This window comes from Triticum urartu, chromosome 1A, assembly GCF_056163025.1.
Source record: "Triticum urartu cultivar PI428250 chromosome 1A, HENAU_Tu73, whole genome shotgun sequence".
In the NCBI taxonomy this organism is placed as follows: Eukaryota; Viridiplantae; Streptophyta; class Magnoliopsida; order Poales; family Poaceae; genus Triticum; species Triticum urartu.
In genome coordinates, this window is record NC_141873.1 from 230,236,751 (window position 1) to 230,258,485 (window position 21,735).

Here is a 21,735-nt window from a genome sequence, read left to right on the forward strand (position 1 = left end):
TACACATGAGGTCCAACCCTAAATTTTAGGAGGTTTGTCCCTCGCCGCCGCCACTCCACCAAATCCTCCTCGGATCCCTCCCGGACCAACCAGTGCATCCCTCCTGATCCACCACGATCCACCAACCACAACACCTTCACCTCCTCCCCCTCGAGCCCGAGGCCATGCCTTCTCTGCCCGATCTCCACCGCAAGCCGCAGCCGCGCCTCCAGCTCCCTCCTTGATCCAGATCTAGAGGGGTTCGATCCCCAGCCTCCCCATCCTCCTCCTTACCTCGTCGCTGGTGAGCGTCGTCGTCGGACCAAGACTGCCAGGCCAGTACCCCACCGAAGCCCCTCTAATCCCCTTCTCTCTCTGTTCCTCTCTCACGTGTTCTCGTTTCTTACTGCAAGGAGGAATCTCCACAGGCAACCGGGGTTGCGTCGCCGTGCCCAAGCTCCTCCGTCCACGCCAAGCCGTTGCTGTTCCTTCTCCGATGCCCCATCCCCGTCGGATTTGCTCGAGCCCGCCACCACTGCGCCTCAAGCCTCTCCCGCAAGAGCCACGCAGTCCTGCGCAGTCGCCTCCTCTGCACCGAGCGGGAGGACGACGAGCAGTGCCTTCTCTGCACCCCGAGCTCCTCATGACCTTCGCCAAGTCCGCTGTCGCTGCGTTCTCTGCTTCCCTGCATCGAGCAGCAGCAGCGAGCGCCTCGCTCGACAGGGTCCTGCTCGCGTTGACCGCGCCAATCGCCAAGGCCAGCGCCCAGCCTCTGCTTTGCCTCGACCATGACCAGGAGTCTGCCATGGCCGCCGTTTGTCCTCGTCGCTGCCCTTCGGATCCCCGCCGGATCTGCCTCCTCCACGAGCCCTTCTTGCCGGAGTCCCTCTTCGCTGCAACTCCCTTGAGCCACCACGCGCCGCCCCCTGCCTCGCCCCTCGCCCAGAACCGTCCGCCTGGCTCGCCTTGTGCCGTCCCGTTATGCAGTGCCCGCTGCCAAGTTCCTGCGCCGCCGCTCATGGTCTGCCTCGCGAACCCCTGCTAGTGCTCCTGCCTCCTCTTCACCTTCGTCCTTGACATCTCGGCCGGATCCGCCGCTGCCGCTATTACCTGCTTCCCCACCGATCCTCGCTCCCGCTGCCATGCGGCCATGGCGCCATCCTCTGCTCCTCGAGCGAGCGCTGCCACTTCATGTTGACCAGACCACACCAAGCAGTGCACGCATCAGTTGCGTGGGCTTCATCACCCAGCCGGCTCCAGCTATCTCCTGCACCGAACGGGCTAGTTCCGGCCCAGCGAGGTGAGGACGCGCCCAGCGCCTCCTTTGTATTTTTTTTCTTTCTTCACTGTTGGCCTAGCAGTGCACTATTTGGCCCATGTAGTTTTTTTAGGTTCTGTGATTTCCCCCATTTTTCCAGTGTGTTACAGTTTTGCAGAATAAACCCTCATGTTCATGCATATCCTAACTCGCAAATCGTGCATCGGATGGAGATGTTTTATATATGAAAAATGCTTAGAATTATGTGTAGATTAATAATATTCCGCTTTCATGCATGTTTAAAATGATGTTTGTCTAATTTTGCTTAAATGCCATGTTAAAATGATTTAATTCATAACTAAATAACCGTAGCTCCAAACTTAACAAACTTTATATGTAAATGGGGTAGAAAAATGCCTAGTTTAACATGGTGGATTTACTTTGCATGTTTAACAACTTTAAAATATACTTCAGGACAGAACAGTACCAAATATAATATATGCTCATGAGGATTTTTTCGGACTTGTTGCTTGTTGTTTCCGGCCTCATTTAAACTTGCCTAGTTAGGTAGTTTTATTATGCTTCATCTCTTGCCATGTTTAACAACTTTTAATATTGTTGGGTACCTAAACGAGAGAGAACTAAATAAGTCATGTGGTATTCCGTCAATATGCAACTCGTTGCATATTGTGCTCCACTTAATTTGTAGGATTGTTTGTGCATTTTGCCATGCCATGCTTCATTAAACCGGACATGCATCATACTTGATTATGCATCATGCCATGTATATGTGATGGTTGTTTACCATGTTGCTTGCTTCTTTCAGGGTTGCTTCTCTCGTTAGCTTCGGTTTCATTCTGGAGTACTGAGGTTTCGTTCGACTACGTCCGTTTATCTTCTTCATGGAATCGTTCTTCTTCCTTGCGGGATCTCAGGCAAGATGACCATACCCTCGAAATCACTTTATCTTTGCTTGCTAGTTGCTCACTCTATGGCTATGCTGCGATACCTACCACTTACTATATCATGCCTCCCATATTGACATGTCAAGCCTTTAACCCACGTTTCCTAGAAAACCGTTGTTTGGCTATATTACCGCTTTGCTTAGCCCCTCTTATAGCGTTGCTAGTTGCAGGTGAAGATGGAGTTTGTTCCTTGTTGGAACATGTTTATTGTTGGGATATCACAATATCTCTTATTTACTTTAATGCACCTATATACTTGGTAAAGGGTGGAAGGCTCGGCCTTATGCCTGGTGTTTTGTTCCACTCTTGTCGCCCTAGTTTCCGTCATACCGGTGTTATGTTCCTTGATTTTGCGTTCCTTACACGGTTGGGTGTTATGGGGACCCCTTGGCAGTTCGCTTTGAATAAAACTTCTCCAGCAAGGCCCAACCATGGTTTTACCATTTGCCTCACCACCACCTACCCTTCCCTCGGGTCGGCCAACCCGAGGGACATCTTTATTTTAAGCCCCCCCGGGCCAGTGCTTGTCTAAGTGTTGGTTTGAACCGAGTAGACTGCGGGGCCACCTCGGGGAAACTTGAGGTTTGGTTTTACTCGTAGGTTGTCTCATCCGGTGTGCCCTGAGAACGAGATATGTGCAGCTCCTATCAGGATTTGTCGGCACATTCGGGCGGCTTTGCTGGTCTTGTTTTACCATTCTCGAAATGTCTTGTAACCGGGATTCCGAGTCTGATCGGGTGTTCCTGGGATAAGGAATGTCCTTCGTTGATCGTGAGAGCTTGTGATGGGCTGAGTTGGGACACCCCCGCAGGGTTTGAACTTTCGAATGCCGTGCCTGCGGTTATGGGCAGATGGGAATTTGTTAATGTCCGGTTGTAGAGAACTTGACACTTAACTTAATTAAAATGCATCAACCGCGTGTGTAGCCGTGATGGTCTCTTCTCGGCGGAGTCCGGGAAGTGAACACGGTTCTTGTGTTATGCTTGAACGTAAGTAGTTGTAGGATCACTTCTAGTTCACGACCGTGCTTTGCTTCTCTTCTCACTCTCATTTGCGTAAGTTAGCCACCATATATGCTTAGTGCTTGCTGCAGCTCCACCTCACTACCTTTTCCCTACCAATAAGCTTAAATAGCCTTGATCGCGAGGGTGTGAGATTGCTGAGTCCCCGTGACTCACAGATACTTCCAAAACAGATGTAGGTGCCAATGATGCCAGTGCAGGGGACGCTACCGAACTCAAGTAGGAGTTCGACGAGGATTCGGGCCATTACTATGTTTCTTTTCCGGATGATCAGTAGAGGAGCCCAGTTGGGGCAATCAGGGATCTATGCATCAACCGCGTGTGTAGCCGTGATGGTCTCTTCTCGGCGGAGTCCGGGAAGTGAACACGGTTCTTGTGTTATGCTTGAACGTAAGTAGTTGCAGGATCACTTCTTGATCACTTCTAGTTCATGACCGTGCTTTGTTTCTCTTCTCGCTTTCATTTGCGTAAGTTAGCCACCATATATGCTTAGTGCTCGCTGCAGCTCCACCTCACTACCTTTTCCCTACCCATAAGCTTAAATAGTCTTGATCGCGAGGGTGTGAGATTGCTGAGTCCCCGTGACTCACAGATTACTTCAAACAGCTGGAGGTGCTGATGATAACTGTGAAGGTGACGCAACCGAGCTCAAGGAGGAGCTCGATGAAGATCTTGATCGTAGTCTTGTTTCGTTTCCAGTTGATCAGTAGTGGAGCCCAGTCGGGGCGATCGGGGATCTATGCATTAGGGGTTGTCTTTCTTTATTTAGTTCCGTAGTCATTCCCTGATAGTATTCTGGATGATGTAATGCTATATTTATGTATTGTGTGAAGTGGCGATTGTAAGCCAACTCTTTATCCCTTTCTTATTCAGTACATGGGATGTGTAAAGATTACCCCTCTTGCGACATGCCTACTATGCGGCTATGACTCTAAGTCATGCTTCGACACGTGGGAGATATAGTCGCATCATGGGTGTTACACCCCTGTAGGGTATAAACTTTTGAGAGTCGTGCCCGCGGTTATGTGGCAGATGGGAAATTGTTAATATCCGGTTGTAGAGAACTTGACACTTGACTTAATTAAAATGAATCAACCGCGTGTGTAGCCGTGATGGTCTCTTTTTGGCGGAGTCTGGGAAGTGAACATGGTTTTGGGTTATGCTTGAACGTAAGTAGTTTCAGGATCACTTCTTGATCACTTCTAACTTCACGACCGTTGCGTAGTTTCTCATCTTACTCTTATTTGCGCATGTTAGCCACCATATTTTCTTAGCGCTTGCTGCAACTCCACCTCACAACCTTGTCCTACCCATAAGCTTAAAAAGTCTTGATCTCGCGGGTGTCAGATTGCCGAGTTCTCGTGACTCACAGATACTTCGAAAATAGTTGCAAGTGCCGATGATACCAGTGCAGGTGATGCTACCGAACTCAAGTGGGAGTTCGACGAGGAACTTGGTTGTTATTATGTTTTCGTTTCCTGATGATTAGTAGTGGAGCCCAGTTGGGACGATCAGGGATCTAGCAGTTGGGTTTATATTCTTTTTCATTTGGTTGTCCGTATTCGGACTATGAGTGTACTCTGATGATGCATGAACTTATTTGAATATTGTGTGATGTGGTGAGTGTAAGCCAACTCTATTTATCCCTTTCTTGTTCATTACATGGGATTGTGTGAAGATGACCCTTCTTGCGACAAAACTACAATGCGGTTATGCCTCAAAGTCGTGCCTCGACACGTGGGAGATATAGTTGCGTCATGGGCATTACAGCTAGTGACTATGATGAGAAGACTTTGGTTCTTATTACAACTTAAGAACACAGTGGAGATGATTCTGATCATGAGATGCAATACATGGCTACTGAAGATGCTGACAGGTATGAATGTTTAGTTGCTCAACGTGTTTTGAGTGTGCAGGTTACACAAGCTGAGCAAAATCAGAGGCATAATTTGTTCCATACAAAGGGAGTTGTGAAGGAACGTTCTGTTCGCGTCATCGTAGATGGAGGGAGCTGCAACAACTTGGCTACCATGGAGATGGTGGAGAAGCTATATCTCACCACAAGACCACATCCATATTCTTACTACATCCAATGGTTCAAAAACAGCGGCAAGGTTAAGGTAACACGTACTATTCGTGTGCATTTAATATCTCTACATATGCTAATTATGTTGATTGTGTGTAGCGACCTGACCCGAATGGATCAAGTCCCTGTGCTTAAGTGCCATCCCTGGATCGGTATGCTGACACACACAGTACTCGAGGATTTATAGCAGAGGTAAATCACATGTAAAAATAACGTAAATACTATTACCTCAAATCCAAAATAGCGGAAGTAACAAGGTTGTGGATTCCCATCAACACCAACGGCAAAATTGAGTGTAGAAATCATAACCCTAACGTATCACTTACTCGTCGTAAGAAACCTGTAATATGAGACGTTGCAGCCCGAAACGGGTCAGTACATTGAATGTACTGGCAAATTCACACCATAGAGAAAATGAATAAAGACTATCACTACATGCATATTTGGCTGGTGGAAAAGCTCTATGGGTATAAGGTTTTTGCGTAAAGCCAATTTTTCCCTACTACAAAGGAATACATTTTAATTAACTATCATGGTGGTTGTTGAACATTGAGAATGGTTGACAGCATTCTCAATACCAATTAAGTAACATCATTAAACCCAACAATATTCATTTAAAGTAAACTGATGAGATCAACAGGATAATCCAAGAACTATATACTCAAGATGTCCATAACCGGGGACACAGCTAATCATGATTAGTTTATTACACTCTGCAGAGGTTTGTGCACTTTTCCCCACAAGACTCGATCGCCTCCGTTGGATTTCTTGCACTACATGGTGTTTGAGAAACGGATGACCGAGACATAGTCTTTCAGAAGCGCTAGCACCTTACGATCGGGTATACCGTACCACCTACATCCCCTACATCTGCTAGTCTACCACTGTAAGAGTTCGCACAACTTAATCAACTATGCCAGAGCCCATAATGGCTTGTGGCTGCACACGGAAGTTTCTAGTATGAATAATCTCATGATCCCTTTGAGCCTGTGTGGCGGTCCAAAAGAAAACAGGCAAGTCCTGAATTACCCAGATGCCTAGACAGGCAATCCTAGAATAACCAGGTGCCTCAATCCACCCAGATGTGTGTTTAAATTGCCACCTTAAGTAAACCATTAATTAACAATCTCACATCTGTCATGGATACTCTCAAAACCCAATCCACGTCTACTAGCATAGCATGGCATAATAAGCAAACGTAGAAGTAACTCCCAAAGGTTTGATAATAAACAGGTAATAGGTACTACCTCATCTACTTCCCATCCCACAGTTTAATTAGATCCTAATCATGCAATGTGTGAAGATTGATCTAATGCAAAAAACCGGGTATGGAAGGGGATATGATCAAAGTGTGAACTTGCCTGCAATGTTGATGAAGATGATTCGCACTCAAAACTCTTGATAGATCTACTCGTCACACTCCGGTCAATCTATCGTAAGCAAGCAATAGTAACCACACATAAGCAATCACTCAAAAGATCAAAAAGATCGAAGAAGACAATTCGGAAAACATCAAAACCAAGCAAATAGCTCTTGCAACATAAAACTATTTCTAACAGTACCAAAATTATGTGAATTTGGCCTTATTAGAATGTTTAGGTCAAGAGCTTTGATTTGCAAAAAGAATCAACTCAAACGGAGCTACGAAACTCAAGTTATGATCAAACGAAGTTTGAATTCAAATCTGATCTAATTCAAATTTTAAACTTTTCAAAAACATGTTTGAGTTGGATTACTGGATAGAGTAGATCATAACGAAGAAGTAGGCGTTGGTTTCGTTGGATTTGGATAAACGGTTGAAAAGTTGTGATAGTTTGAAGATCAGGGACTAAACTGTAAATAAAACACTGACAGATGGGTCCCTGGCCGAAAATAAAAAGAAAAAGAAAAATCCTACCGAACGAACGTTCGCTACAGAATCATAAGAGATGAAAACCGTTTGTTACAAAACCCTAACTAATGAACGCTCACAAAATAAACTAAACTAAATAATAAACCGTTTTTTAACATTTCCAGACAAATAAAATAATAAAACAAATTAAATGGAAACATTATATAGGAATATAATATATCAAAATTTTCAGGAAAAGATTTCCTACACACTGAACATTTTTATAACTTCAAATAAAATCCACACAAATTCAGATAAATCAAAGAGTGCTACTGGTCTATTAAAATCCAACAAAAACATTTTAAAAATACCAAAATGATTTCAAATAAATCTTTCTCCAATTTTCTAATGTAGGGAATCATGTTACCCTAATTTCCATGTATTTAGTTTTGGAGAAAAATAATTTGAATAAAACTCAAATAACTCCAAATTGAAAATAAATTCAAAAAAACTTTGAATTTAATTCTTTGAAACTCCCAACTCATATTTCATATAATTTGAAGAAGTCCTTTTATCTTCTCTCATGAAAATCATTGAGCTGCATGAAGTTTATGAATTGAAATATTTCCAAATGAAATCCAATTATTTTCAAATACCCTTTCATTTAATTTAAATGGAAGAAGTCATATCATCTTCACTCAAGGGTTTTGTATTTGAAAAGAATTTGAATTCATGGAGATCAGAAAGCAAATATGAAAGTTTGGGAAAGCCCTTTTATTCCCTCTCATTTAACTTTCAAAAAGGATTCGAATTTCACTCAATTTCACGCAATCAATCAAATAATCAATCAATTCTATCTATCTATTATAACATTCCAAAATTTAGAATTTTGGGATGTTACAAACCTACCACCCTTAAAATGAATCTCGTCCTCGAGATTCGGAGAGGCTAGAAAGAAATAGGTTAGGGTTTGGGGTCTTCTCAAAATCCATCAATCATCACAGGGGTCTGGGGTGCTACCACCCTTAGAAGCATGGTTACAGCTCCATCGAAACTCATATACTTCATCCATATTGTTAACAGTGTCGGTCTTCTCAAATCCTCGAAAAATTCCTTCTCTGGCTCTTCCGGTAGTGGCCTAACCTTTTCCTCAATTCTTCTGTCCTTTCCTCTTGGTAAGGTTATTCCGAGATTGGGTCTTCTTAGCTGACAGGTCTGGCGCCAAAACTAAACAACTATCGATATCTCATGGTGGTCAACAATTTGTGGTTTCTCCTGCAGGAAATGGGTCTGGGTGATCCTCATCGTATAACCTACGGTTGGCAAAGCTGCCTTGTACAAGGGGAAAAAATACCTATACCATTCTAAGGCTTAAACAAGGTTTTGATCGTCGTCTCTCCACTATAGGTAAGTCACTCAGATTTACCATCCCATATAGCAAGGCGAATAATAAGAGTAAGTCGGTATGGTGATCAATCCATCCCGCACCCAAATCATTACCTTGTATACGGTTTAGCGAATCTCGCATTGTAACACTCGGTCATCCTCACAAGCATTGCAGAATTTCTCTCGTCGACGAACCAAGTTCGGGATAATCCATTGATTCTGCAAGCCAGACAAATATCTATCGTTCCTTCACAACTCTCAGGTTTTGCATAAACTCCTATAAAATTGTCTGTCGACAAAGGTATATCCACTTCCAGGGTTTTTCCTTCAGCAAGAATGTGCTTGCTTCTTGGCAGGTCCTGGGGCCTGTGGGTTATGGCACACCTCATCACTTGTAGTCCTTGAACTTATCATCGGGCAACTGATCATTATTCCAACTTCCTTCTTCCTAGTATTCTTAAATCCATCCAATTGTACTGTCTTCCTTCCTTCTATTGGCACCAAACTAGGACATGATTACTCAGACTCATCATGGAATTTCCATTGATCCATATTTCCAACATCATACCTCCTTTATATCCAATAGTAATTCATCTCTTCATCCTCGTGGGATATCCCACATACCGAGATAAAAACTTATACTTATGAAGTCCATATTCCACTTCGTGGAACATCATTATCCTTTTTGTGGTCAAGTGTCCTTACACGGGAATATTGGCCATCTCTGCATGGCACTTCTTCAACTGGGAACCGTGAAACACATCCTGAACTCCTGACAGTCCTTCGGGTGACTCCAACTTGTTGGCCACTTCTCCCATACGCTCCAAAACTCGGTATGGTCCTACAAATCTCGGGGCTAACTGTCCCTTAACTCCAAATCATTTAACTCCTCGCAGAGGGGACACATGAAGACATGCTCTGTCTCCAATTTCATAGGCTACCTCCTTGAGTTTTTTTGAGTCTACATAACTCTTCTGCTTGGACTGAGCTACCTTCAGTCTATCTCGAATCAACTTAACATTCTCTTTCGACTCCTTCATCACATTTGGTCCAACAACTGACGGTCTCCAACTTCATCCCACATACTCTTGGGGTATCACACATATCGAGACAAAACTCGTATTCATTTTGTCTGAAATCCACTCAGTGGAGTATCCTTATCTTTTCCAGGGGTCAACGGTTCTTACAGGGTACTACCACCCTTAAAATGCACAAATCTTCCATAGACCATATTTCTCATATCCTCAAAATGGCCAAAATTCTTCTTCACAGAGTAACAACTCATAAAATCCATATCAGTACCAACGATGCTAACTTTATTGATTCTCCAATGATTACAATCTCTTGCTTTTCCATTACATGTCTCAACTCAACACCTCAGTATAAAAGAAAATGTTCTCACTTCTACTACTCCATTTCTTTTGTTGCAAACTCAACTATCTAGCCCAAGTTTCCTTCTCCTTGGGGCATTCTCTGGCAAAGTGCCCTGCTCCATTACAACGAAAACATATTACTTCTGACAAGTCTCGAGGTTTCCTTTTTGGGCAACTGTTGAGGTAGTGCCCTGACTCCTTGCACCTGTAACAGGTGATACGACTCAGGTCCTTCCTGGAATCCAATCTGCTTCTCTTCCTAGACCTTTCCATGCCAATCATGGCTTCTATTTCCTGTGGGTCATATTCTACTTCCTCTGTCGGGAATTCTACTAGATCCCCATTCATACAACTCTCGGAGATGTGTCCTTCTTCTCCACATGAATAGCAAGACTTAGTGCAGGGTTTACTCGGGTCTTCTTTAGGCGTGTCCTCCATGTTCTGAATCCATTGGTCTGCCTCCAACTGACTCATCGGTCCAGAAAATACAAGCTCATCTCCATTCATCCTCTATTGGGTCCATGTGGGTTTGGGGTAAGATAAGAGAGAGGAAGAGGGATACACACAATACAAACAAAAGTTTTGAAAAGACAGATTTTTATTGTGGTTGTCGGAAAAACATCAAACAGATGACAGCTCACAAACGTCGCATCTAACGTAAGTGTATAACTTGGGTTTGGTCTTCTAAGGTCAATAAATCTTCAACGTCTCCAAACTCTTCAAGCCTTGTTCATGCCTCCAATGGCTTCTTCCGATCATGCTTGTCTTTCTCAAGTTCTTTTGCCAGATCATTCTCTGTTGACGTGAAATCTCTCGTGACATCCTTTAATATTCCGGAGTTGCATTTCAAACTTCTGGTTTCAACATCCTTCACATGAACCATGGTCATACTGTCCTTCAGTTCTTGACAATTCTCCGGTATCTCGAGGTTGTAGCTCCTCCAGCTTGGCTACTCTCATCTTCAGGATCCTGAGTTCCTCATGAAATACTTCCTTGTCTAATACGACTTCCTGGAGCTCCATTTAAACTTCTTGATGTACTACTCCAGATCTTGGTGATACACCAGCTAAGTTTAAAACTGCATCCTTTGCTGATAGATGCTCCATCAGCCTTCTACCATCCAATCCTTCCGAAGGAATGCATGCTTAGCTCAGCTCGGTGACCACAGTATCAATGGTGATGACATCACGGATAACCATGTTTCTGCCCTTGTCATTGCCATGAGCTATCTTGCCAGTTGATATCTCCTGCCTTAGGGTTTTCTTGACAAAACTTTGAGTTCTCAACTCTCCATGTTTTGGTCTTTCTCCAATACACCTTGATCTCGGGTATTGACAACTTCCATAGTCTGCCAAGTTCCATAAGGGTAGCCTTCCTAGGTCATATAAATCTGGGAATTCTTCAGAGCCTTCAAATTCTACTTTTCTTCGGCCTTCAACCGTTGTAGATTCCATTATTCAGATGCACGGAAAATACTCTTCATTTTGAAGTGGTCTTAGTTGTCCGATACCTTGTACTTCTTGGAGTGGTCTCATCAGTCGAATCTTCGTGTGGTTAAAAGGGGAAAGGGGTATAGTCTCACTAAAAGGGAATATTTGAATAAGCTCAGAAGAGAAGAGAGGTAAATGATCTTTTGAAAATGAAGTTGTAGAGAAATTTTTTCCTATGGGCTTGCCAGTTTCTAGGGTCACGTCCTACAGTCAACATGTGCTCTAATACCATCTTGTAGCGACCTGAACCGAATGGATCAAGTCTCTATGCTTAAGTGCCATCCCTGGATCGGTATGCTGACACACATAGTACCCGAGGATTTATAGCAGAGGTAAATCACATGTAAAAGTAACGTAAATACTATTACCTCAAATCCAAAATAGCGGAAGTAACAAGGTTGTGGATTCCCATCAACACCAACGGCAAAATTGAGTGTAGAAATCGTAACCCTAACGTATCACTTACTCGTCGTAAGAACCCTGCAACATGAGACGTTGCAGCCCGAAATGGGTCAGTACATTGAATGTACTGGCAAATTCACACCATAGAGAAAATGAATAAAGACTATCACTACATGCATATTTGGCTGGTGGAAAAGCTCTATGGGTATAAGGTTTTTGCGTAAAGCCAATTTTTCCCTACTACAAAGGAATACATTTTAATTAACTATCATGGTGGTTGTTGAACATTGAGAATGGTTGACAGCATTCTCAATCCCAATTAAGTAACATCATTAAACCCAACAATATTCATTTAAAGTAAACTGATGAGATCAACAGGATAATCCAAGAACTAGATACTCAAGATGTCCATAACCGGGGACACAGCTAATCATGATTAGTTTATTACACTCTGCAGAGGTTTGTGCACTTTTCCCCACAAGACTCGATCGCCTCCGTTGGATTTCTTGCACTACATGGTGTTTGAGAAACGGATGACCGAGACATAGTCTTTCAGAAGCGCTAGCACCTTACGATCGGGTAGACCGTACCACCTACATCCCCTACATCTGCTAGTCTACCACTGTAAGAGTTCGCACAACTTAATCAACTATGCCAGAGCCCATAATGGCCTGTGGCTGCACACGGAAGTTTCTAGTATGAATAATCTCATGATCCCTTTGAGCCTGGGTGGCGGTCCAAAAGAAAACAGGCAAGTCCTGAATTACCCAGGTGCCTAGACAGACAATCCTAGAATAACCAGGTGCCTCAATCCACCCAGATGTGTGTTTAAGTTGCCACCTTAAGTAAACCATTAATTAACAATCTCACATCTGTCATGGATACTCTCAAAACCCAATCCACGTCTACTAGCATAGCATGGCATAATAAGCAAACGTAGAAGTAACTCCCAAAGGTTTGATAATAAACAGGTAATAGGTACTACCTCATCTACTTCCCATCCCACAGTTTAATTAGATCCTAATCATGCAATGTGTGAAGATTGATCTAATGCAAAAAACCGGGTATGGAAGGGGATATGATCAAAGTGTGAACTTGCCTGCAATGTTGATGAAGATGATTCGCACTCAAAACTCTTGATAGATCTACTCGTCACACTCCGGTCAATCTATCGTAAGCAAGCAATAGTAACCACACATAAGCAATCACTCAAAAGATCAAAAAGATCGAAGAAGACAATTCGGAAAACATCAAAACCAAGCAAATAGCTCTTGCAACATAAAACTATTTCTAACAGTACCAAAATTATGTGAATTTGGCCTTATTAGAATGTTTAGGTCAAGAGCTTTGATTTGCAAAAAGAATCAACTCAAACGGAGCTACGAAACTCAAGTTATGATCAAACGAAGTTTGAATTCAAATCTGATCTAATTCAAATTTTAAACTTTTCAAAAACATGTTTGAGTTGGATTACTGGATAGAGTAGATCATAACGAAGAAGTAGGCGTTGGTTTCGTTGGATTTGGATAAACGGTTGAAAAGTTGTGATAGTTTGAAGATCAGGGACTAAACTGTAAATAAAACACTGACAGATGGGTCCCTGGCCGAAAATAAAAAGAAAAAGAAAAATCCTACCGAACGAACGTTCGCTACAGAATCATAAGAGATGAAAACCGTTTGTTACAAAACCCTAACTAATGAACGCTCACAAAATAAACTAAACTAAATAATAAACCGTTTTTTTTTTGAAAAACCGATGTAAACCTAAACCCTAAATGAAAAATAAACCGGACCGGCGGTTTTACCGTTTCGCGGAGAAAAACCGTCGGCGGCGCGGATCGGGCGGCGGATGGGATCGGCGGCGCGGCGGCTCCTGTGACGCGGCAGCGGCGCGGGCAAGTGGTGCGGCGGCGCAGGGCGGCGACGGCGCGCAAGCAGACAGGGGCAGAGGCAGGCGGGAGGCGGCGGCTGCGGCGGCGATCTGTGGTGGCGGCGGCGCGGCGAGAAGCAGTGCGGCGAGGAGAGAGAAGCCGGGGCGGCGGCGGCTTTATAGGGAAGGGGAGGAGAGGGCGGCTTGGGCGAGGGGCCATGGAGAGGCCGGGGCGGTCACGTCGTCCATGGCGGCGCGGCGGCGTGCCCGAGCGGGTCTCTCGCTCGGGAGGGAGAGGGGCGGCGCTGCTGGGCTGGGCCGCGGCCTGGCAGGAGCTGGGCCGGCCCAGTCGGGGATTTTTTTTAACATTTCCAGACAAATAAAATAATAAAACAAATTAAATGGAAATATTATATAGGCATATAATATATCAAAATTTTCAGGAAAAGATTTTTTACACGCTGAACATTTTTATAACTTCAAATAAAATCCACACAAATTCAGATAAATCAAAGAGTGCTACTGGTCTATTAAAATCCAACAAAAACATTTTAAAAATACCAAAATGATTTCAAATAAATTTTTCTCCAATTTTCTAATTTAGGGAATCATGTTACCCTAATTTCCATGTATTTATTTTTGGAGAAAAATAATTTGAATAAAACTCAAATAACTCCAAATTGAAAATAAATTCAAAAGAACTTTGAATTTAATTCTTTGAAACTCCCAACTCATATTTCATATAATTTGAAGAAGTCCTTTTATCTTCTCTCATGAAAATCATTGAGCTGCATGAAGTTTATGAATTGAAATATTTCCAAATGAAATCCAATTATTTTCAAATACCCTTTCATTTAATTTAAATGGAAGAAGTCATATCATCTTCACTCAAGGGTTTTGTATTTGAAAAGAATTTGAATTCATGGAGATCAGAAAGCAAATATGAAAGTTTGGGAAAGTCCTTTTATTCCCTCTCATTTAACTTTCAAAAAGGATTCGAATTTCACTCAATTTCACGCAATCAATCAAACAATCAATCAATTCTATCTATTTATTATAACATTCCAAAATTTAGAATTTTGGGATGTTACATTGTGATGTGATACCCATGCAAGCATGTTCCTTATTACTTGGTAGACCATGGCAATTTGATAACAATTCTATACAGCAAGGTAGAAACAATCAGTATACTCGTGTCCATAAGGTTAAAAATATTACTTTGCTTCCTATGACTCCTGATTCCATTTTGAAAGATTATATTAATAGAGATAATAAAGCAAAATAGGAGAAAAATTAGAGCGAAAATCAGATTGTGGCAAAAGAATTTCAGCAACAAATGAATCCTAATAATAAATCATCTAGTGTTGCTTCTGAAATTAAACTGAAAAGTGCATGTTTACTTGCCACCAAATCTGATATTGATGATCTAGATTTCAGCAAATCTGTTTGCTATGCTTTTGTGTGCAAAGAGGCGTTATTTTCTTTCGAGGATGTACCTTCCTTTTTGCCTCCTGCAGTCACTAACATTTTGCAGGAGTTCACTGACGTCTTTCCACAAGATGTGCCACCGGTATTACCACATATTCAAGGGATTAAGCATCAGATTGACTTAATTCCCAGTGCTACGCTGCCTAACCGTCCGCCATACCGTACCAATCCAGAGGAGACGAAAGATATTATGCGTCAAGTACAGGAGCTGCTCGACAAAGGTTATATACGTGAATCTCTTAGTCCTTGTGTTGTTTCTACTATACTAGTGCCCAAAAAGGATGGTACGTCGCGCAGGTGTGTTGACTGTAGAGGCATTAATAATATTACTATTTGTTATCGTCATCCTATTCCTTAGCTAGATGACATGCTTGATGAATTGAGTGGCTCGACGATATTCTCCAAAGTTGAGTTGCGTAGTGGATACCATCAAATTCGTATGAAATTGGGAGATGAATGGAAAACAGCATTTAAAACTAAGTTTGGCTTATAAGAGTGGTTAATCATGCCTTTTGGGTTAACTAATGCACCTAGTTCTTTCATGAGATTAATGAATGAAGTTTTACGTGCTTTCATTTGACGATTTGTGGTAGTCTATTTTGATGATATACTGATTTATTATACATCTTTGGAGGAACATTTGGAACATTTACGTGTTGTTTTTATTGCTCTACGTGATGCATGTTTGTTTGGTAACCTTGGGAAGTGCATCTTCTGCATTGACCGGGTATCTTTTCTTGGCTATGTTGTTACTCCACAGGGAATTGAAGTTGATAAAGCCAAGATTGACACTATTGGGAGTTGGCCACAGCCCAAAACAGTCACACAAGTGAGCAGTTTTCTTGGCCTCACTGGATTCTATAGGCGTTTTGTGAGAGATTTCAACACCATTGCTGCACCTCTCAATGCGCTTACAAAGAAGGATGTGCCTTTTGTTTTATGGTACCGCACAGGAAAAAGCCTTCACAGTATTGAAAGATAATATGACACATGCTCATTTACTTCAACTTTCTGATTTTAATAAGACTTTTGAGGTTGAATATGATGCTAGTGAAATTGGATTAGGAGGTGTGTTATTACAAGATGGCAAACCGTTGCATACTTGATGCGGAGCATCCAACGATCATCCCCATATACACTCAAGCATACACCATTGGACACAAGGTGAACCCGTTCCTAAATGCTTCCCCTTCCCACTCATACGAGACATGGTTGCTACCTAATGTAAAGACACTACTTGTGCTCAGGAACCAAGGAGATAACCATGGAGATGCTCGAAGCATAGGACAAGTTCACACGGAAGCTGATCGAGAAATGCCTCAAGTGGAGTCGCTGCAGAGCTACAGCGGCTGGACATCCGGCAAGAGCCCGCACATCCGGCACCACCAACCAGAAGAAGACCAGAGAGAAATAGACGCTAGGCGACTCTACAGCGGCCGGACATCCGGCCGACCCCTGGACATCCGGCGCCCTGCAACGGGCCGGACATCCAGTGCCCCCTATCCAGAGAGCACCGATGCCGACCACGCCAGCCCGGACATCCGGTCCGTGCCCGGACATCCGGCCACCCGCGAACGGCCGGACATCCGGCCCCCAGCCCAGAAATCCGGCGCCTGTCTGCGCAAAGTGAACGGGCCAAGGGCCCATGTATCCCTCTTTCCCACTTACCCCTTCGTGGCTTAGACTATATATACTCCCCCACCTCCTTCTAGTTAGCGTTAGCATTGGTTTAGCTCATTTTAGAGATAGAGCATTGCTCATCCACATCGGATCTACTCCACGTGAGGGGCCGCGGCCTCTACGGAGAAGATCCTTTTGGATTCAAGACCTCCTTGCGGAGAAGATCATCAAGACCCCCTCTTGGGCGGCCCCATCAAGACCTCCTCACGGATTAGACCGTTACCTCTTGTATCGCCCATTGTTGACTTTGGATCTTGTATCTCCCTTTGTGTTCATGGATCTAGCGCATGTAAGATCATGCTTGTTGGTTTGAGTGTTCTCTTGTGTTCCCCTCGTGATTTTCCCCTTGTTTACCTCCTCGTGTTCTTCGTGTTCTTTGCGGGATCCGCTCCTTTCGTGAAAGATCGGCCACTAGGGTTCTACCCTACATCATCTTGGTATCATGAGCCACGTTGATCACGATTTTGGAGCCTCCCCTCATTGTTTTCTAGCCTAATTTTGTTGTGTTCTTCCCCAAATTCGAAAATCCCCACCAAAAATAGCCCCAATTTTTTTGTGATTTGTTGGTTCGACGAAGTTTTGTTGATTTTGATCCATGGATTTGCTTGGTTTCGAGTGGATCTAGCATATCCCCAATTTTCTCCACTTTCCATCCACGAAATCCAGCAAATTTTGCCATTGGAATCATCAATTTCCGCCCCCAATTCGAAAATTTCCACCCCAAACAAGATCTGGAATCGTCGGGCCGGACATCTGGGCCATCGGGCCGGACATCCGGGCCCCAAGCCGGATGTCCGGCTCCTGGAGCACCAAATCTGCTCGGTTCTGGACATCAGGTCCCGGATTTCCGGCCCCGACCCCGGATGTCCGGCCCCTGACATCTCAGCCATCCCCGTTTCACCGTTTTGTCCATAACTAATTCAGCCGGAGTCCGATTTTCACGTTCTTTAGCTCGTTGAAAAGCTCTTGACATCCCCCTTCCAACAAAAATACTACCATATCCATTTGACTTCATCAAATTTTTAGAACTTTGGCATCTTTGCCTATGGCTTCCACCACAACCTCCGCATAACCACCACCGACTTCCGCAACCTAACCAATTTTGTTCCTTATAGCATTTGTGGTTGTTTGAGTTGTCATTTGAGTCTCCTAAGGTGTCTAGGCTACTTAGGGACGATTGCTTCTTCATCAACCACCACCACCACCACCATAACTCCCACATAGGCTTGCCCACCATACACTTCCACCACACCAACTTAACCCAATTTTGTTAGTGTTGTGAGTTGTGTCTCCTAAGGTGTTTCGGCTACTTAGGGACCGTGCTTCCAACTCCGACACCGTTTATAGTACACCACCTTACCCTCCTTTTCCGCATTGAGTACTCCTCAACCCATCATTGCCACTCCGCAATTCCATTGAGCTCCCGCTTCCACCATTTTGACATTTGACGTTTGAGATTTTGAGTTCGCGGTTTTTCTGTTTCCTAAGGTGTTTCAGCTACTTAGGTATGAGTCTCCATCATCTTGGTATCTCCATCAAGATCACCGCCACTCATCATCGACACGGATGGTAACCTCCATATAATCTTGGTATCGTGGTATTCCTCCATTGTACATTCCCTTGCCATTGCATTGATAACCCCTAGCCCATTTTGCGTCACTTGCCTATCGAGACTAGCCATTTGAGTATTGCCGGCAACGTTACTTGTGCACATTAGTGATCTACACCATACATTGCATACATACCATATCATATTGGTATCATACCATCTCGTGTGCCTCAAGTTTGTTCCCGCATATACACAATCGCTATCTTGGTTCTGCATTTCGCAAAGTGGCCATATACAAAAAAAGAATAAGATTTTAAGCAAAAGAAAAAGAGTGAACAAATAGCTTGTAAGCAAGTGCCATAGCATCATAACACATTGCATAAGATTGTCATATCCGATCATCTTGGATCATACCACCGGAACATCATATACATAGCATACTTGGGATAGAAGTCGTTGCATTTTTGTCTCCTATAGGTTGTGAACAAGTGTCGTATCCGCCTATTGAGCAATCGTGCTAGTGTCTCTCTAGAGTTGTGCAACAAGAGCATTTTCCATGGATTCCACATTTTGAGCTCATTCCTTGGTTGCACGACCCCATTTATCTATCCGTGTGTGTGTTTCCGTGTGCCACATATTTCTATTGGTCTACTTGTTACACTTGCGAATTTTTGAATCTCTTTCAACATTATTGACTCTTGCTAACATTTTACATCAAATTTTTGTGCCACTATCCTCAGCGAGCTCCACCATAAGCCTTATTTGTGTAGGTGTGAGAAACCGACAAGAATTGGTACCAATTGTGCTATTTCCTTGTCCACATTGGAGTGATCATTGATCCACTTTCAACTTCGGTCAAGGTACATTTGGTATTCGTTCTTCTCTTTCTACCACTCATATTTTTCTCTTGGAGTGATGGATAGGCAAGGCATTTCATCTCCGGTCTTCCACAACAACGATGGCGTGAACAACTACATCACCAAAGCCTCAATCTTCGATCTACAACGACAAATGCAAGGCGCATAATCAAGATTGCGAGAGCGCATCGAGAACCTCTCCATCGACATTCGTCACTCCGAAGCAAGGAAAAGGGACTACATCGAAAACAAGCTTTCCACACAAAAGAAGGAGCAAGATGCAAGGATGGAGGAGATTCAGGCCTTGATCAAGTCTACTTCCCCTTTGTCATCTTCAAGGCGGCGGCGAGCACATCGATCCTCTTGGAGCGCCCAAGCGATACAAGCGCAAGTCGTCCACGTCCACATCTCCATGGCAACCACCATCACGTTCATGATCAACCTCGTCATGAAGGGCAAGTCACCTCCAAGCAACATGTGCACGACAACGACGAACGACATCTACTACGAGCTCAAGCACAACAACAACACCATCATCATGATGATGCTCCACAAGTGCCTACCTACAAGTCCCAACAAGCCCTACTTCACGCCAAGTCCAAACTTCATGAGCACAAGAGAAGACCGCGAGACGAGCACCACCAAGACGGAGCTACGGCCACAATAACCACTTCGGCATCTTTGCCAAGTGCTATCTAGGCATCTTCGCCTTTGGACATACGACATCTTCGCCTACTTCCCATGAGTTCGCCTACATCGACGTCATCAAATACAAGGCGACCACCTACGAGCGAGGGCGACACTTCCATCTTCGGAAGCCCCTCAAGGAAAATGGCCGAGCATGGGAAATTCCCTTCGGTCATAGAGACGAGCTACAAGGTGCCACATCATATGGGCCTCCAACAACAAGACGGTGACAAGAAGGTCGAGCTAGGGCCATCCCCTTCGACCACGGCGATGAGCATAAACCTCTTCAACCACTTGAAGACGGCACCCATACTGGACTCATACTCCGAGTCAAGCTACGAGACCGCAAATGAGACCTTATCTTTGGTCTTGGAGGAGAGTGATGATGTGCCATCTTCGGCCTTCATCCACGGCTACGACTATGACGTGATTGAGCATGGAGACATTTGCACCAACATCTCTCCGACACCCGCATATAAAGAGATGCCCCAATTCCCATGTGAGGAGAGCCACCCCACCATGAGTGACACGAGTGACTCCACCATACATGACATTGAGAGCATTTCCTATGAGAGGATGAGTGTGACCACCACTAGCCCCACACTCGAGAGCATGCCACACATCCTATGTGAGGTTGAGAGACATTTGAGTGACTCCACCAACCATATGAGTGAGAGCATCGAAGAGGGAGTGAGTGAGCCACCACACTTAGTGAGTGAGGTAGTTGACATGGCATGTGAGGCCACTATGATTTCTAACGACCTAACCTCTACTCTGAGTGTGTTTTCTTCCTTGGTGCTAGGTCTCCTACATGACGACACGCCTATCCTCGACGAGTCCATACCTCCAATGGAGATGACGATGGCCATGGTGGACGATGATGCACCCCCATATGGTTCCATCAAGATGAAGATGACCATGACTTGGTATTGGACACCTCACCTACAACACATGAGCGATGCTCCAATGGTAACATAGGTGATGGTGCTTCTCTTGTCCCACTAGTGGACTATTTTACAAATGATTGCTTGTATGATGTTGACACACCTATACCCATGCTTCATGCTAGTGCAACTTCTTCATGTCATGACTTACCTATTTATGATGAATATGATGACGAGCATGTTGAGTTGCCTAGTTGTGACGCTATGCTCCATAGGATATCATGTGAAAATTCTATTGGGCACATCATGTTTGACAATCCATTGAACTTGTCATATGCTGTGAGTGAGATCTCCCATATCGCATCATTTCAATCTCAACATAGTAACTATGCATGCCCCATTAAAATAAATCCTATTTGCACTTATGGCATAGATGATGAGATGCTGGTCATTGGCTTTTGTTTTTCATGTGATGATATTGCCATGCTTCCTTTACATGATTTGCGCAATTCATCTACTATGCCACGCCATGATCACATTGTTCCAACTATGCATTGTTTTGGATGTTGTCAATGTTCTCCATGTGATGTTTCCACTAATGATCATGAGGAGATCCCCATAGTTTCCTCATCCATATTAGGAGATTTTGATGCATTCCATACTTTGCATGATTCTCATAATTGCTTGCACCATATGCATTCCACGCATAACAATGCTCTAGATATTTCCCATGATGCATTACATAATTTGAGTCTCCATTATGCTATACATAACAACAAACCTATCATGATGGATGACATGTTTCTATATCACGCATCTCATTTATTTGAGCATTGGATACTTTGTGCTAACCAACACAAGCACGTGCACATCATGATGGATGATGTGTACATCTTCCACGCACACACAATTTTCCCTTTGTCTTTGT

The 21,735-nt window shown here is 43.7% G+C and overlaps 1 protein-coding gene across 11 annotated transcripts; it reads left to right on the forward strand.

The window, feature by feature from the left end:
* The first annotated feature begins 23 nt into the window (after positions 1–23).
* Positions 24–17,143, forward strand: LOC125543875 (uncharacterized). Of its 11 annotated transcripts, none has more exons than XR_015600158.1 (5): positions 24–1,279; positions 2,064–5,344; positions 5,410–5,502; positions 8,423–15,371; positions 15,911–17,143. XR_015600158.1 is itself a non-coding variant. In XM_087517564.1 (5 exons), the coding sequence occupies exons 2-5, from the start codon at positions 2,140–2,142 to the stop codon at positions 15,916–15,918; spliced, it is 420 nt and encodes a 139-aa protein (XP_087373690.1). In that variant the 5' UTR covers positions 24–1,279; positions 2,064–2,139; the 3' UTR covers positions 15,919–17,143. The 11 variants fall into 11 exon arrangements, 1 of the variants encoding a protein (XP_087373690.1); XR_015600168.1 differs by having other exon boundaries at positions 15,197–15,371; XM_087517564.1 differs by lacking the exon at positions 5,410–5,502 and having other exon boundaries at positions 2,064–2,172; positions 5,141–5,344; positions 15,197–15,371.
* The last annotated feature ends 4,592 nt before the right edge of the window (positions 17,144–21,735 follow it).

What these genes read in the sequence shown, in the direction of transcription:
- LOC125543875 (XM_087517564.1), top strand. Translation starts at nt 2,140, where the DNA reads ATGGAATCGTTCTTCTTCCTTGCGGGATCTCAG. An exon ending in TCTTCCTTGCGGGATCTCAG is followed by an intron (nt 2,173 to 5,140) that starts GCAAGATGACCA and finishes TTGAGTGTGCAG; the next exon opens with GTTACACAAGCTGAGCAAAA. An exon ending in AAAACAGCGGCAAGGTTAAG is followed by an intron (nt 5,345 to 15,196) that starts GTAACACGTACT and finishes AACATTTTGCAG; the next exon opens with GAGTTCACTGACGTCTTTCC.